At 42.2% G+C, this 18,460-nt stretch overlaps 1 protein-coding gene across 1 annotated transcript in view; it reads left to right on the plus strand.

Annotated features, from left to right (window-relative positions):
* The window catches only part of CDH17 (cadherin 17), a 167,670-nt gene extending 150,127 nt beyond the window's left edge, over positions 1-17,543 (plus strand). Inside the window, exons 16-18 of the mRNA XM_033933775.1 lie at positions 175-294; positions 6,246-6,359; positions 15,994-17,543. Of these exons, the coding sequence (XP_033789666.1) occupies positions 175-294; positions 6,246-6,359; positions 15,994-16,106 (347 nt within the window). The 3' untranslated portion in view covers positions 16,107-17,543. The remainder of the gene's footprint in view (positions 1-174; positions 295-6,245; positions 6,360-15,993) is intronic.
* Positions 17,544-18,460: the final 917 nt, after the last annotated feature.

The following is an 18,460-nucleotide window of genomic DNA, read 5'->3' on the forward strand; positions in this document are numbered from 1 at the left end:
TATTTCACATGCGACTGCCTCTCTTGTTGCATCCATTACTCTGATGGTGTGGAAGGTACAAAAAAGATGAAGCTTGAGGATGATGAGTTGCCTATAGAGATCTAGAAAGACTTAGGCTTATCTTTATCAATATAATGTTGATGTAACTCAGTTATGTCTTTAAATATTTGACAGGTACTTTTGCCAATCTTTCTATGAAGCATACCAATTTTGAAATTCAGCACTATCCTGTCCAAATGAAAATTAAAGAACGGGGGAAATCGCCACTACTAGAAGCCAACGTGACTGTTCTGGGTATAGTATAATTAGAATTTTCTATAGATTTATAGATGGAAAGAGCTTTTATGCAACATGTGTGTATTGTGCTCCCCACAGTCTGTATGTCCCCTTGTAGCTCCAGTTGTCCAAAGAACTACCTTTGGCTTTTTGTGTCCCATATTCTTGTCTTCCTGGAATTCACGTGGCCTACACAACCTTCCCTGTGTAAGAAAGGGAGATAGGCTGGGGAGATGAGTGACAGTGAGAGAGAATGAATGAGCACAGCATGGGATATGAAAGTGGTGTGAGAGATTGTTTGAAATGCGACTCCTGTGGATAATGACTGGGACTGAGCGAGTATACTGATTTTAGGGGCTTTTTTATTAAAGGGCATTAAACCCTTAATGCACATTTAGCATATGAAAACAGAGTACTGCACAAAAGCATTAAAGTATTCTATGATATTTTCCCTGCTTTTGTGTGCTAAAGGGTGTTTAATTTAAACAGGCAGCGGGCTGAGGAGCACGTTGGGAGCCAGCTCCACTGAGGCGGGCAAGCACTGCTCCGCCCCCCCCCCGAGCCAGCGGGGATTCTTGATTTACACAGGCAGCGCCAACGGCGCGCAGCCGTTCGGTGCGCGGCTAAGGCACATGGCAAACGTGCCTGTGCCTTAGTGCGCACCTTTGTGAAGCTTCCTCTGTGAAGCGACCTCACAGACCGGACCTGCCGTAAAACAAGACAAAGAACCTCATAGTTTTACACTTTTCCCAGATCCCCTGCAAGGCAGTCGGTTCCCTCCTGCCCCCACTGTTTCCAGCATCCCACGTTGAACCCAACGACCTCAGGGCTCCAATACTGCCTCTCTCCTCACTAGGCCGGGCGTGTGAGCCTGCTCTGCCCCCCAGAAGCGACCCGGAACCCCAGTCTCGCAGCAGCTAGAGCTGACCACTGGCTACCGCCCTCCTGCCTACTACCACCAACACCGACAGCCAGCTAAGGTTTTCTACTAAGGTTTATCCATTAAGATTTCTGCCAAACTTTGATGTCCATGCTGCAATTGCCAGATTAGATGCAAATGTATTTGCTAGAGGCATGTGTAACTACTAGAGACATGTGTAATTGCTAAAGGCATGTGTAACTGTTATAGGCATGTGTAACTGTTAGAGGCATAGTTAACTGTTAGAGGCATATGAAATCTGCCTAACAACCATACAAACTTTAAATTAAGAATTTTAAGGAAATTAACACTGTCTTTGCGTTAGAAAGAAACACACTACCCTGCAAACATGAATCTCCTATTAATCTTAATGCTTTATCTGCTAAGCGGTAGCATCAAAGAGGTTAACGCTCTCTACCCACAACTACAATCAGTCCACTACCCTGATCTATCAATCATGCACATCGCTAACCCACAAGAAGACAAAATAAATCACATTAATGTTATCTCAAATAAAAGAAGACACCAACGAACCCTTAAAAAAAGAACAAGGGAAGTAAAACCTATTAGAACCACTACCTCTACCAAACCTATCACATTCGCATCTATTCCCTGTGTATATCTTAATACTAGATCTGTCAGGAATAAGGCTTTCCTAATTAAAGATTGGATCATCAGCAAGCAAATAGCCTGCCTCTTTCTAACTGAAACATGGCTATTGTCTGAAGATGATCCAATAATAATTGATCTCCTTCCAGATAATTTTAAAATCTTTACACTACACTGTGAGAGAAAAAAAGGATGGACTTTCTTGCCTGCTATCTCTCAAGCACCACTCTAAAAAACTCACTAAACTGCATGCTCTGCTACATAACACCAGGAAACTGGACCACAGTAAGACCTGAATTTGAAAACTTCATATACCAAAACTCATTAACAGCAGAATACAACCTCATCCTAGGAGACCTAAATATACACCTTGAAGACCAAGTATCCAAACCAGCAGAAAACTGTCTATCATTTCTCAATGCCTTATCCTTCCAAATCCTAAACCCACAAACCACGCATGAAAAAGGACACCAACTTGACATCGCAGCCTTCATGACCCATCAACCATCCTCCCCAGAAATTCAAACACCTAATGGAACCTGGTCCCCATCCCTCTGGTCAGACCACTACACATACACCTTCAACATCAACTGGACCAAGAACAAAACCATACCTAAACCCAAAAAATAACTTACACCTCACGCAAACACATCGATCCCTCCAAATTCTGAACAAAAAAGATGAAACAATCCAGGACTGTGACCCCAAGGACTTCATCTCACAGTGGAACAATCTGACTACCAACATCCTTGATGAACTAGCCAAACCACTACAAACCAAAACTAGAATCAGCAGAAGATCAGATCAATGGTTTGACAATGAACTACTCCTACTTAAAAGACAATGCAGACGACTAGAAAGAAAATAGAGAAAAACTAATCTAGATCACACGAAAACCGCCTGGAAAAAACTAATAAACAATACAAAATACTACTAAAGGACAAGAGAAAAACACATTACACTAATCTAATAGGCACAGAAACCCAAGATACCAAAAAACTATTCCAATATTAAAAGACATAACAGACACCAAATCTTACATAACCACTAACAATACCCCATCTCCCTCAGCCACCCTCTTAGCAGAACACTTCAAGAACAAAATTACAAATACCAGAGCTACCCTCAATTGTACCCCATCCCACCTAAACGAACTCACAATTCCTCCCAAAGAGAAAGAATCAACTGCAGCTGACAGAACATGATCTCAATTCTCCAACATACAATGGTCTGAATTCAATAAACTCTACAAAAAGTATAGCCATGCATCCTTTGACCTTAACCACTGCCCATCATATCTCCTTACAACCTCCAGCACAAAATTCCGTACTCTACTTCTGCAATGGATACAAACCATGCTCACTGACTGCCTTTTCTCAACTGACCTCAGCAAAATCATCATCACCCCAACCCAAAAAGATCCAAAAGGACCAACAGACCAACCATCCAACTATAGACCCATTGCCTCAGTACCTCTATATGTCAAACTGGCAGAAGGACTAGTAGCCAAACACCTCACCAACTATATAGATGACCATAATATACTTCACCCCACACAATCTGGCTTCAGATCCAACTTCAGCACAGAGACATTACTAGATTCCCTCATTGACTCAGCCAGACAACACCTCAGCACAGGAAAAAAAAATGCTTCTTATACAACTAGACCTTACTGTAGCATTTGATCTGGTAGACCATAACATCCTACTGCAAATTTTGGATGCAATAAGTATCTCAGATAAAGTATACTCTTGGTTTGAAGGCTTCCTAAAATCCAGAACATACAGAGTAAAATCAGATAAAGAAAAATCTGAACCTTGGTCCAACCCTTGCGGTGTACCACAAGGATCCCCACTATCCCCTACTCTCTTCAACCTATAAACTGCATCTCTCGGAACATACCTGGATAATCTAGGCATCACTACCTACAGTTATGCAGATGACATTTCCATTCTCATACTTTTCAAACCAACCAAAGACCGCCATGACAAACACACTACACCGAACACTAGAAACTGTAGCAACCTGGATGAAAGATCACAAACTGAAACTCAGCAGAGACAAAACTAAATTCATCCTCCTCGAAAACAACAAAGTCCCAATCATAACCAATATAGAAATTAACACAATCAACTATCCCATTCAAACTACCATAAAACTACTAGGAATGACTAGAGACCGATGCTGCACCATGCAACCGCAAATAAATAAAACAATGCAGAAATCTTTCGCAGTTATGAGAAACCTAAGACAAGTCAAGAAATTCTTCGAAAAAACACAATTCCAGCTTATAATACAATCCCTAATCCTAAGTCTATTTGATTATTGCAACATCCTCTACCTCCCCTGCTCTGTTACAATGACTAAACAACTACAAACAATCCAAAATACAGCTCTGAGACTCATCTACTCATTGAGAAAACACGACCATATTACAGAAGCATACATCAACTCACATTGGCTACCAATCCAAGAAAGAATACTATTTAAATTCTATTGTATGTTATTTACAACCTTAAACGGAGACAGCCCAACCTACCTGAACAACCGCCTCATCCAAACCACCTCAATCAGACATAGAAAAGCACACACCCCATTCACACACCCCTCGATCAAAGAAGTAAAACGGAAAAAACTATACGATGGCCTCCTGGCCGCTCAAGCAGCTGAACTAGATAACCAAATCTCCAATCTACTGATAACGACACCAGACTACAAGACGTTCAGAAAAGAAATAAAAACTATACTCTTCAAGAAATTCCTGAAACAGCCCTAACTTCAAACTTACCGTCCTTCCTCCTCCCTCTTCCCGCCACACAGAAACTACATAACCTACTCTTTACTTCTCTAGAAAGGACAAATGTTCTTCCATTGTAACCCATTTTTCATCTCTTTTGTAATCCGCCTTGAACCGCAAGGTAATGGCGGAATAGAAATCTCTAATGTAATGTAATGTAACCTTGAATGTTTCTATCATGTCCCCTCTCAGTCTCCTCTTTTCAAGGGAGAACAGGCCAGTTTCTCTAATCTCTCACTGTACGGCAACTCCTCCAGCCCCTTAACCATTTTAGTTGCTCTTCTCTGGACCCTTTCAAGTAGTACCTTGTCCTTCTTCATGTACGGTGACCAGTATTCCAGGTGAGGGCGTACCATGGCCCGGTACAGCGGCATGATAACCTTCTCTGATCTGTCCGTGATCCCCATAGGAATAAAATGCGCTTCTGTGCATTTACTGCAGCAGCATCACTACCTCAGCTTTGTAAAAGGGGCTCTATATATTTATAACCTACAAGTATCCACAGTTGTGGGAAGGGTACAATAAAATATATATAAAAACAATCACAATAAATCTTACAATCAAGGCAAAATATTCATATCTATACATATAGTATAGTCATATCATTATTTACATGTGTGAGGAGGGGGATTTCTGCGTTCACTAAATCTTTCAAAATGCAGAAATTCAGCCTGAAGTCATAATGCCGTTGTACAGGGCCATTGTGAGACCTCATCTGGAGTACTGTGTGCAATTCTGGAGGCTACATTACAGTAAAGATGTGCGCAGAATTGAATCGGTTCAGCGGACGTCCACCAGGATGATCTTGGGGCTCAAGAGTCTCTCGTACGAAGAGAGACTGAACAAATTGCAGCTCTACACTCTTGAGGAACATAGGGAGAGGGGAGACATGATCGAAACATTTAAGTACCTCACGGGACGTGTCGAAGTGGAAGATGATATTTTCTTTCTCAAGGGACCCTCGGCCACAAGAGGGCACCCACTCAAACTCAGGGACGGAAAATTTCATGGCGACACCAGAAAGTATTTCTTCACAGAGAGAGTGGTTGATCATTGGAACAAGCTTCCAGTGCAAGTGATCGAGGCAGATAGCGTGCCAGACTTTAAGAATAAATGGGATACCCATGTGGGATCCCTACGAGGGTCAAGATAAGGAAATTGGGTCATTAGGGCATAGACAGGGGGTGGGTAAGCAGAGTGGGCAGACTTGATGGGCTGTAGCCCTTTTCTGCCGTCATCTTCTATGTTTCTATGTAACGTCATAACAACAGGGAAACCGTCTACATTATGTAGACTCCTCCCACTGCCAAGAGCAGAAAGCTACTATTGGCTGTTTTGAAATATTCAAAGGTGTTTTTTTAGCCTGAGAAACAGTGTGAAGAAAAACAGAGCTGTAGTTGCAGTGAGAAGAGGAAGTGAGCAGTTTGAAGTAGGGAGAAACAGCTGAGGAAGCTGCTTTAACCACTAGGCCACTCCTCTTAAAATGGGCACCTTCTTGAACTTTTCACCTAAGTGCCCTTATAAAATTACCCCCAGTATGTGGAAATAAAATATAAAAGCAGTTGAATATTGCCAGTTATACTGAGAATGTTACATACCATTACATTTATTGCATTAATCTTTTGACATTTGTCTTTTCTGCAGTACATATATGTGTTTGCACAGAAGCAAGGACCTGCTTTTATGAAGTTCCTACAAATAAGACATATGAAATAGTTTTGGCAGTGGGCATTCTTCTTGGAACTTTGGCATTTATTGGTAGGTGACCATTTTGGAAGAACATATTTTTAATTAATCTCCTGAATGCTATAATGTAGGCCCAGCTAAATAATTTTACTTTACAGTACAATATAGTGGAAGCAGGGCAGAATTAACACTATATTGGACCCTAGGCAAACATATATTTGTGGGTCCTCTACCAAGGCCCCCACCCCCACCATTATTTCACTTGTCAAGAAGTAGCAGTGAAATACACAGAGCCTACTGTAGCTGTGGGTATGATAGCAGTAATAGTTTGTGAGTGAGTATTGTGACTATGCAAGCCCATGCTTTGAATGAAGAAGCTTAATGGGTAGAGCTGAAGAGTAGCCAAGTTACCCAGTTCAATAGGGAAGCTCAGTCCTGGATTTCTGCAACCCTATCCTGGTCCATTATGGGACCTGAAGAGCTGGTTTCAATTGGTGATATCAGGGATATAAGTTCAAAAATAGGACTCACCAAAAGTGTTCCCCCTGGACCTGGGTAACTTGGCAGGTCAGCAGCAGTGGGTTGAAGATCAGGGAAACTGGACAAATCATTTTCACTTTCCATTGCCTCTGGTACAAACCAGAGATTTCAAGAGTGGACTGCTCAAGAGTGAGATTTAAGGGCAATGGAGCTCATAATAAAAACACCAAATGCCTAAGATGGCACTTGGACATCCTAATTGCTGGGGTGTCCAAAATGCCAGTTTTTTAAATCAACTTGCTGGACGTCTAGTGGGACTTCTAAGCCACTGTGCATCCAGAGGTCATGAGGGGTGTGTTATGGCCAGGCTTAACTTGGACATCCTGCGATGATAATCGCAGCTTTTCCAAAATGTCCTGGATGGAACTTACTGGGGGATGCACAAAACTTACCGATCATGTCCCAATCGTCGCTAAATCGGTTTGACCAGTTTAGCAATCGATCAGATCGGATTTCCCAATGCACAAAACTGCCCATTGTGTGTTTTTCCCCCCCGATCGCCCATTTAATGATCCGATCCAACCCATGCAAATTAGTAAACCCCATACATAATAGTCAAGCGACTGATGCACAAACATCGCTTGGCTATTTAGCATCGAGTTTTACCAATTTTAAAACCCGATTGCTCTAGAATTGTCGGTAACTGTGTTACCAACTGGTTTGCCTGGGGTGTTTTTTTCTTTTTTTCCCCCCCAATGGCACAGATATTTTATGTGTATTACACATGCAAAATATCTGTCCCATTAAAAAAAAAATGAAAAAATTCCCCTACCGCGGCTGATGACCCTCCTCAACAACCCCTGACAATTGCGCCCCCCCTCCCGGCAAACACCACGACCCCCACCCAAACCTAAAACAAATAGCAGGAGAGATGCCCATTCCCTCCTGGCACGATGGACCTCCCACCCTGAAAAAAGGCAGGAGGGATGCCCACTCCCTCCTGCTACCAAGGAGCCACTCCCCCCTGCCTGAAAATAAAGGCAGGAGGGATGCCCACTTCCTCCTGCCATGAAGAAGCCTGCTTCCCCTACCTGAAAAATAATGTAGGAAGGATGCCCACTCCCTCCTGTAGTGAAGGCGCCCACTCCTCCTCCTGGCCCCCTGCCCTGTACCTTAAAAGTTGGGAGCAGGAGGTACTGGAAAAAACCTCCTGCTCCTCCGAGTCCTCCCTCGACGACACTGGACTTTAGGATCCTGCCCAGTGCATCATGTGATGTACGGGGAGGGGCCTAAGTCCCTGCTTGGCCAAAATAAATGGCCAATCATAGACTTCCTTAGGCTCCTTCCTCAACGACACTGGGCCTTAGGACTTGGAGGAGCAGGAGGTTTGTTTGGTACCTCCTGCTCCCAACTTTTAAAGCATGGTGCAGGGGGGCCTGGAGAGGGAGTGGGCGCTTTCAAGGTAGGAGGAAGTGAGCACCCTCCTGCCTTTTTTTGGGGGGGAGAGTGGGTGCCTTTGTGGCAGGAGGGAATGGGCATCCCTCCTGTCATTTTGACGTGGGTTGGTGGGGGGGGGGGTGGATGGTGGCTCAGGGTACCGGCAGCTCAGGGTGCCAGCACAGGGTGGGAGGACATGGTGCAAGGGTTTTTTTTTATGGGACAGGTTGTGTTTAACATCTATGCCATTAAAAAAACCCAAAACCTGAAACCCCTAACAGCAATAACAGGAGGCTTCTTTCCTGTCACTGCTGTTAGGGTTTTGTGCATGTGTCAATCACTCACTGAGCGATTGAGTCATTTGCACCTCCGTGCAAATCATTAGCAAGGCAACTTGTTTGTGCATTGATCGCTGTTGGGGAATCGGCCAACGAATTGGCCAACAGCAATCCAGTCAGTAATACTGTCTGACTTTTGTGCATCTAGCTCTTAGACATTTTGGGCTAGACCTGTTTTAGAAGAGTCTAAGTGCTAAAAAGGACCCCACACTGACCAGATGACCGCTGAAGGGATTAACTAATAATTATCTAATGATCTTCCCAACACTAATGAATTAACTAATGACCCCCCACACACACTCCCCCAGTGGTCCACTCCACAAAGATATGAATTAAATAGTACATACCTGTCTCTAGAACAGCAGCATCTGCTATGGGAAAGCCTAGTAGAGCATCACACAGGTGTCTTAAGTAGCCAGGTGAGTGGGCTAGTGAACCATAGAAAGAAGGACCCAGGCCTATTATAAGCCACTTTAGCCATTACAATTTGTGGTGGAAAGTGTGAGGCCCCCAAAACTCACCAAAACTCTACATTACTGCCATATAGGGAAATGAGTGCCACCCCACTACAGAGAGAACTACACTGGCTCCCAATTGAAAGTAAGGTGAAATTCAAGATCCTACTGCTGACGCAAAAAATCATTCATCTCTCTGAACCACAATATCTAGCAGCCAGACTACATCAGCACACAACAACATGTGCACTACACTCGAGCCAAAATCACCTGCTGGAAATTCCCTCCTTCAGAGACAACAAATACAAAAGCGTCAGAAAAAGAATGTTCAAGGTGGTGGAATGCCCTTCTGAAAACTAAAATTAGAAAAAAATAGCAGAAAATTCAAGAAAGGGATAAAGACCATCCTCTTCATAGACTACTTTAGCCCATAAAACAACATAGAGGAGACAGTTGGCTAGTCCCCCCTCCCTCCCACCCAACCCCATCAGGAACACGATAGGAAGAACACAATAGGATATAAATAAATAGACAAAGTACAGAAGCCCAGAAAACAAGATTCTGAGGAAGATAATATTTCAAACATAAACATAAACACAATACAGATACGTGTATATAGATTATATTTAGTAGAATTAGCTTGGCCAACCTCCATAGGAGGTGTATAAATATTGTGTACTTAGCTGCAATAATAAATCTAATATTAGATGTGAATATACGTAAGACGATTGATTTGGAATAAACATATGCCTATAAGTAGGATGATCGATGTGCCAATAACATAAGTAGGATGATTGATTATGGCATAATTAAGTCGGTATTAAAAACTCTGTATTGTAACACTGCTACAGAAGCCCTTGTATTGTATAGATCTCATGTATTGTAACATCTCACGGAAGCTCTTTCTAACTCTGTATTGTAACACCTCTACAGAAGCTCATGTATTGTAACATCTTTATAGAAGCTCATGCAAACTGCTCTGAATTGACTCCCCAGTATTGATCAACATCTTTTGACAGTCCCTTCTTTAAAAATTATAAATACACGTCGAAATTCAATCTTCCGTCACAACACCTCAAACCTGGAATTTACTCCCAATCAATATTCGTGATGAATTAGGTTTGGTTAGATTTAAAAGTAAGCTCAAATGTTTTCTTTTTAAAGATGCATTTGACAGCTGAGATAACCAGTACGCATGACCCGACCAAAGTTTTTTATAGATCTCATATGTTCTACTTTGGCCTCCCTTTGTTCTTCCTTTCCTAATGTTGTTTACCATAAATGTTTTCTTTAGCCTTTTCAAAATTGTATTTCTTTCCCTTCTCCTTCCCCTTTGTATCCCATGTTTGTCTTAAGTGTTTTGTTTTCGTCCTTTTTACATGAAATTGTCTGTCTCCCTCTATTAACTTATGTTATTATTATACTATGTACATTGCTTAGAATGTTGAATAAGCGATTAATCAAATATTGAATAAACTTGGAAACTTGGAAAACTTGGTATAGAAGCTCACAATAAACAATAGGTGCCACCTGCAGCCATAAGGGCTATTGGAATAGTAGACGGATGGGTATAGTGGGGTTTGGTGGTGTATTTGGAAGGTAAATATTTGGGGAGTGTATGGGGGCCATATTTTCATTCATCCCTCTAGTGGCCACCTGGTCAATTTGGGTACCTTTTTGGCCCTTATTCATTTTAAAACCAGGTCTAGCCCAAAACATCCAAATTATGCCCTGGACATTTTGTAAAATGTTTGATTGCTGCTGTAAAATGTCCAAATGCTAAGCTTGCCCTTATCCCACCCAAAACATGCCTCTAATACGCCCCTTAAGATGTAGATACACTGGAGACAAAACAACCAGAAATACATCTACAAAGTCAATTTTAAAAATGCCCACTTGGATTTTATGACTAGTAAGATGTCCAAGTGTAAGGTTATACCATCTTCTGGACGTCTATCTTTTTTGAAAATGAGTTTCCTAGTGTAATTGAATGGTTAGTGACGTTTGTAAATAGTGTGTTATCAACTGAGTATTTCTCCCTCCCATTGGGTAAGATTGTGCTATCTCCTATTCCCCTAACCATGTTACTATATATCCATTCAAAATGACTGAATATAACCTGTTAACCTTCATAATATATTTCCTATTTGTCAAATCAGATGACATTTCCCTGTTCCAAGCCATTACCATATACATACTGTTCTGGACCAGAGGATTAAAATGTGTTCCTAATAGAAAAAGGCTTGAATAAATCTGGTTTGTCATCTAGAAGATATGCTTAGCTATGCAAAATATTTGCAGTGCCCCAGCATTTGCCTGTCTCCCTCCCTCAGATTTTCTCATCTCTTCATGGCACACTTTTTTTTTTAAAATATATTTCTATTGGAAAAATTTCAATATATAATTCATATATGTCCCTCTCACCTTCATGTCTCTCTCTCTTTCTCTTCCTTCCTCCCTAAAGATACTCTCTGTCCCTTCCCTTCTCCCCCACCCCAGTCACTCTCTTTTGTACACACACATCACACTCTTTTTTTTTCCTCCATTCTCACCCCAGGCACTTTTTCTCTGTTCCTGTCCTTCCAAGAAACTATCAGTTTCTTTTCCCCAAAACATACTCTCTCTGTGTTCCCCTAACTCACAGGTGTCAAACTCAAGGCCTGTGGGCCAAATCCGGACCGCCTGGTCCTTTTATGCTGCCCACAGTCTGAAGCCCCCAGTTTTACCTTGTGGCCGGCTCCCTCCTCCTCACAGCCGTAGTTAGCACGGACCTGCGTGCAGCAGCTTCTCCCGCGTCCTATACCTCATCCAGAAGCATTTGCTCTGACATTGCGACATCAGAGAGAAGGCTTCCAGTTCAGGTACAGGACACACGAGGAGCTGCTGTATGCGGCTCCGTGCGCACTACGGCTGTGAGTAGGAGGGAGCCGGCCACAAGATGACGCCGGGGGGCAGGGCCGCCATCAGAAATTTCTGGGCCCCTTACTGAGCAATCCTATTGGGCCCCCCACACACCCCGTCCCCCCCCCCCCCGACACCCCCCCCTTCTTCCATGGGCCGAATACACACATACTTTTCTGCTAATGCTCCACCTAAGCCAGTCCTGTAAAATCTCACATCCATTGGGTGATTTGGCATAGAGGAGATATTCATAAAAAGCACGTCCGTCAAGATCTTTACTCATAGACTGTGCCATTTGCTTTAAATCATCTTCCATCATTAATCCAAATTGCACAATTCTTTCTCTGTCTTTGTCCTGAATGGCTTCTGGCCACATTGTTGGATCCTTCCAGTCAACAAATTTATGAGCAGGCGCGGAGAACACATTTTTAAACAAATGTAGTTTATCCTTGTACTCCTTATGTAATTTTAATCATCTATGGATATGTTTGTATGTTTATTGTTCAAATGGTTTTATTTATTTCCCCAAATTTATTTTTGTTATACGCATTGAAAATATTTGATATTGCGTTTAAATCAAAATCTCAATAAACTTGAAACTTGAAACGAGTGCCCGTGAGATTGTGGGAGGGTTAAATACTCAAAACTTAGAAGAATAACAATTTACTTAAAGTTTTTGCTACGCCAGCTTTCTGGTATCTTTACATACAGTGGCGAACGTAGCATATGTAACACCCGGGGCCCATCATTTTTTGGCACCCCCCCATCTGTAAGAAAAACATGATTTTTAGTAACAAACCACACGTCACACATGAATACCTAGGAAAAGGCAGCATCTTACATATTGCAGTGAGCAGTACATCAATACACCCATTGTAAAACTAAACAAGCCAGACCAGCACAGATCAATCCTACACCGTCAATCCTAACAGAAAACCATGTCTTTCGAACACACAGAACACAGAAAACACCTTCGCCTAGTATGGAATATGTCATCACAAACTAACCCCTCACTCATTTACAAAACTGTAGTGTGGATTTTAGCTACAGTGGTAACAGCCCTGACGCTCATAGAATTCTGAGCATCAGAGCTGCTACCACCACGGCTGGCGCTAAAAAACGTTCCACAGTTTTGCAAAAGGGGGGATAAAATAGAAAAACACAGTTTCAACGCTCTAGCTCAGAGGTGCCCAAACTTTTTGAGCTTGTGAGCTACTTTAAAATGACCAAGTCAAAATGATCTACCAACAATAAAATTAAAAAACACAAAGCACACTATACGCTGAGAAAATGTTAATTATCATTCCTATTCTGGGTTTTTTTCAAAGAGGTCAAGGGAGATGACTCTATGCACTGTCACCTCAGTAACAACCATACAAAAATAGACAAATATACCCTCCATCCTTTTTATTAAACCACAATAGCAGTTTTTAGCGCAGGGAGCTGCGCTGAATGCCCAGCGCTGCTCTTGACGCTCATAGGCTCCCTGCGCTAAAAACCACTATTGCGGTTTAGTAAAAGGGGACCATATTGTAAAATATAGACAGCAGATATAAATTCAGAACTGTGCATAGTAAGTGAAGGGAAGTTTTCATCTCTGGGAATTTACCCAGTTAACTATTAAGTTATTTGGGCAAATTCCTTTGAAAACTGTGGTAATACTGCCTCCACTTTGCTAAATTTAAAATAAAATCATTTTTCCTACCTTGTCTGGTGATTTCATGAGTCTCTGGTTGCACTTTCTTCTTCTGACTGTGCATCCAATCTTTCTTCCCTTCTATCAGCCTGTATGCTTTCTCTCCTCCACACCTCATTCCCTCCCCCAACTTTTTCTTCCTCTCTCCCTGACCTTTCTTTCTTTTTTTCTGTTTCTCTTCTTTCCTTCTGTTTCCCTGCCTGCCCCCTTTCTTTCTTTTTCCCTGCCGTTCCCCAAGCCACTGCCACTGCCGCTGCCATCGGGGAACAGGACCCACCAATGGATAACAGGCCCCAAAGCCGACGCCAACGCCGACGCATGCTCTCCCTGCTTCGGCCCGAACTTCCTCTCCGACTGCAGAATTGACGTCGGGGAGAGGAAGACTGATCGGCCCGATAGATTAGATCGCCAAGACAAAGTGAGTCCTGGGTGATCGACTCACTTTGCCTTGGCGAGCTACTGGCGCCCCAGCCTTAGAACACTGCCTAGGACCCTGGGGGAGCCCGGGCCCCCTGTCAGCTCCGGGCCCCTGAATGCAGGACTGGTAGTACTGCCCTGATGGCGGCCCTGCCGGGGGGCATCGGACCGTGGGCCACATAAAATGGCCAGGTTGAAGCCGGCCAGAAGGTTATACACCCGCCGGAGGGAGGCACAGCATGGAGGGAGGGAGACAACAAAGGTAGGGGGAATGATTTTATTTTCAGGTTAGTGTTTGAATTGTGCCAATTTTGAGCATTTTAATCTGCTCAGGAAGAAATGCATTTGTTTCTTTTTCTCTGGGGGTTGTACTGCATGCAGAATCTTTGAATCTTGGGGTGTTGTTAAAAATATATTAGTAGTTTTAGTTTTGTTTTTGGTCTTTTTAAAAAAAATCATTTTTATTAGTATTGAGGTCAACCAGAGAAACATGTGGAATACATTAGAAGCAGAGGTAAACATATGCATCTGGAAACAATGCGGCACAAGCAACAACAATAAAGAACATAATAACAAGAAGAAAAATATAAAGTACCACATTCCTAGCAGGAAGAAGAAACGAAAGGCAGATAGCTCTAGGCTGCTCTCTCGAGTCACACCAACCGGTAGTACAGCCCGTAGTTTTAGTTTTTTGGTTCCATATTTGCATAGGGGTTATCTGTGTTCTGGTAGGAATTAATGTCGAGAAGCATACAGTGTGTTTTGTGTAATTTAATTTTGTGGTTAACCATTATCATTATGTGTTAATAAGATTATATTGTGTGTGTACATATGAAAAATGAATGAAAAAAATAGTGTTATAATTAGTATTATTATGGGGGATTGGGTCTGGGGATGGAGATTGGGCGGGGTCTGGCCCATGACTTAGCCTGTGTTTTGAATTTCGGCCCCTTAATGTGATTGAGTTTGACACCCCTGCCCTAACTGATCCTTCTTCCCCTCTCCATACTCCATCTTTGTTCCCTTTTCCCTCAAAGCTCACTCTCTCTCTCTCCTCTCTCCCCTACAGCTACTGCCACTGGCATAATCTTTCTTTCTGCCCCTCCCCCTCCCTCTCACAGTTCACCTGCCAAGAATCTTTGCTTCCTCCAATCTCCAAGGTTCTTCAGCAGCAGCTCTATTTCACTATATCCTGCGCATATTTGTCTCTTGTCAGTGGGGTGAAGTTGTGCACTCCACCCAAAGAGACAACCAGGCATCATTTTATCTCTCTATCTTAATATTTTGTCCCATGATAAATGTAGGATAGATCATAAGACATTTAAGTTATCAATGTGGGCTACAATTAAGATGGGTTATTTTAGGACAATACCAGGTGGACTTTACAGTCTATGACCCAGAAATATCAGAGAAGAGACAAGTTAATGGGCAGACTGGATGGACTGTTCAGGTCATTATTTGCCATCATTTATTTTGTTAGTGTTAACCCAGTAACTAAATTTCATTGCATAACGTGGGAATCTGTGCTAAAACACCATGACTTGTGGTAAAATAACCCATCTTAACTGTAGCCTGTGTTGATACCCTCTCTCTTTTGGGCACAGTTATCAACATGAACTATTAACTTATTTTATATAGTGAAACCTAGGGAGTGTTATCAACGGCTATGTTGAGACAGGTTATTTTACTATTAACTCATGCTATTTTAGCACAAATCTCATTTATATGCAATGAGACTAAGGTTAACAGAAAAATAACACATCTTAATGGAAGCCCACATTAATAACTTCCCCCCTTAAACGTGGCCCATGTAGATAACTCCCCCCTTATTTTGAATGATACTTGTAGTAATGTAATGTTTTATATTTGTTTATTTACTGTGTTTTCTATCACATTCTCTCCAAAGAGCTCAGAACAGGTTACAAGTTGACAGACATAATATACAGTTAACACAGGTTAAAATTATGCCTTATGTTTTTCAGGTTTGATTTTGGCAGTTGTATTTATTAGACTAAATCAGAAGAAAAAAGCAGAGAAGAAAGTGGATGCAACATATGCAAAGACTCCAGAAGAAGCTTCTCAACTTAGGATATAATTCCTTGCGTTCTACAGTATGCATCTTTCAAAAGCAGGTTTTGGTGGTTGTACCTGTATATTTATAAATCAAGAGACATTGTTATCAAGTCTAACAAGAACATTCATAAAAAGAAGAACGACAACAAAGATACAAAGATTGTAGACACATGTGGGAAGGAGTTAATATGGATTGGAATTCTACATATGCAATGTGCTAGTTTACAACAGTTAATAAATGATGTGAAGAGAAATATTAATGAATTTATATTTTATTAAATGACACTCCCACACATGTATGGAAACTAGCAATAGACTTGTTGATGAAGAACAGAACTGTGAAACATGGAGATCAAGGTTTGCCCTATCCTTTCTTCAGTATATAACCAGTGGCATACCTAATATAGGGCTGATCATTTTTTAAACCCCCCCCTCCCCATATAAAAAGGGATCGGAGGAACACCCTCTAGGAGCTGCACCCAGCATCAGAGAGGGGCCCGCTGGAGACACTGCTCACAAATGGAGGAGCGGTAGATCACCTTGGGCTCGAAACCACCTTAAGCCCTGATGCCAGAGTTCCTCCTTCTCAGCCTCAGATTACTAGTTCCCCAAAGCAGGATCAGGAGTAGCTGAGTTCTAAGTCTCCTCCTGACCCTGGGCTACCTATAGTGACAACTGTAAAATCGGATTGCCCTATAGAAGACGAGTTACCAACTGAAGAATCTGTAAATCTATCAGTTGAATTGGAGCAAGCCCCTAGTGGAGATGCTCAGGAGAACAGAGAGTGTAGTGAGAAATTAATAACTATACAAACTCAAAAATTTCCTTTGAATAAACCTCCTCATAATACTATGGAAGCTTTGTGAGACTTGGTGGTTAATCTGGGGAAATTTTTGTCCCCGCAAATTCAGAGTCTTGAGGGAAGAATAAGAAAACAAGAAGACGAAGTAAAAGAATTAAAGGTTGAAATGACATAATTAAATCCTCAATTAGATAAATTGGATAAGGAATTCATTGAATTGCATTCGATTCAGACTGCTGAGATTGAAGATACTCACAGATTTAAGAAGAAAGATAGAAATATTGGAGAATAATGTACAAAATAATAATTTATGTTTCATGAATTTCCCTCGAGTACCTACGGTAACACCAAGGAAAATGTTAAAAAGGTGTTTCTTAGAAATTCTTTTGATTCCCCCTTTCTCCTTGGTCTACTATTTACCACAAAAAATATACAGGCTCAGCAAGTTAGTGATCAAAATACAAAAGCAGATTTATTAGATATTTCAACCATATTAGAGACATCTGATAAAGAAGTTGCTAAACCATCTACTTTAATAACTTTGGTTGCTCTTCTACCTGATAAATTTTGGATAATGAAGTTGTTCTTCCAAAATAGACATTATGGAGCTCATAATAATAATTTAAAAAAAAAAAAAAGTCCACAAAGTGGCCTAAATCAGTACTTGGACAATCAAAAAGACAGATCGTTCAAGTATCGATAATCAAAGCTGGTTTTAGACCAGCTTAGGCCTTTCCCCTGCTTCTGAACGCCTAGAGTGAAGAAAGGTGTTTTTGGAGGAGGGGAAAGGGCGGAAGGTGGGCTGACCTAGACTTAGTCGTACAGCAAGTATAACCAAAGGTTGCCCAGTCGAAACTTATACATTTTGACTTAGATCAAGTCAAAACAGGTATAAGTTCCAAATAGGGGCCGCTGAACTGATCGCGGCTGCTGCAATCAGCTCAGCAGCCCTGGCAACCTGCCTACCCATTGCCACGATCACGATCCCCCCCTCCCCGAACTGCCACGAATACTGGCAGATGAAATGCCCAATCTCTCTTGCAGAGGTGCACCCCTGGGGGGGAGGTCTGGGGGGTAATGGGGTTGATCGGAGGGTGGGGGGTTTGGGGGCCATCTTCAGCAGGAGGGCCTGGGATCCCTCCTGCCGGTGTTGTCGGGGGTGGGGGGTTCCAGGGGTATGCCTCAGTGGGAGGGCCTGGGCTCCCTTCTGCCGGTATTCGTGGAGGGGGTGTTGGGGGTGTACCTTGGCAGGAGAGATTAGGCATTTCTCCTGCCGTGATTGTTACGAGGGGGGGGGGGGATTCTGTAACCAGTGTTGTTTTTGACAGATGCCGATTACAGAATCCAGCTTTTAGGCGAAGGACTGGCCCCTCCGTCACCTAAAAGGTCTTGTTTTGGGCGTTTGGGACTTGGGTGATTTTTTGGGGTTGGGAATGTGGTTTAATATTAGACATTCTGGTGGTCTGGGCGATTAAACTGCTGAACGTAAGGATAGGCCATTCTAAAAAATACCCTCATTTTGGACGTTTTTTTGAGAATGGACATTTCCCTGCTGCTACTTTCAGCATTTAGGG

Source organism: Geotrypetes seraphini, chromosome 2 (genome assembly GCF_902459505.1).
Source record: "Geotrypetes seraphini chromosome 2, aGeoSer1.1, whole genome shotgun sequence".
Classification (NCBI taxonomy): domain Eukaryota; kingdom Metazoa; phylum Chordata; class Amphibia; order Gymnophiona; family Dermophiidae; genus Geotrypetes; species Geotrypetes seraphini.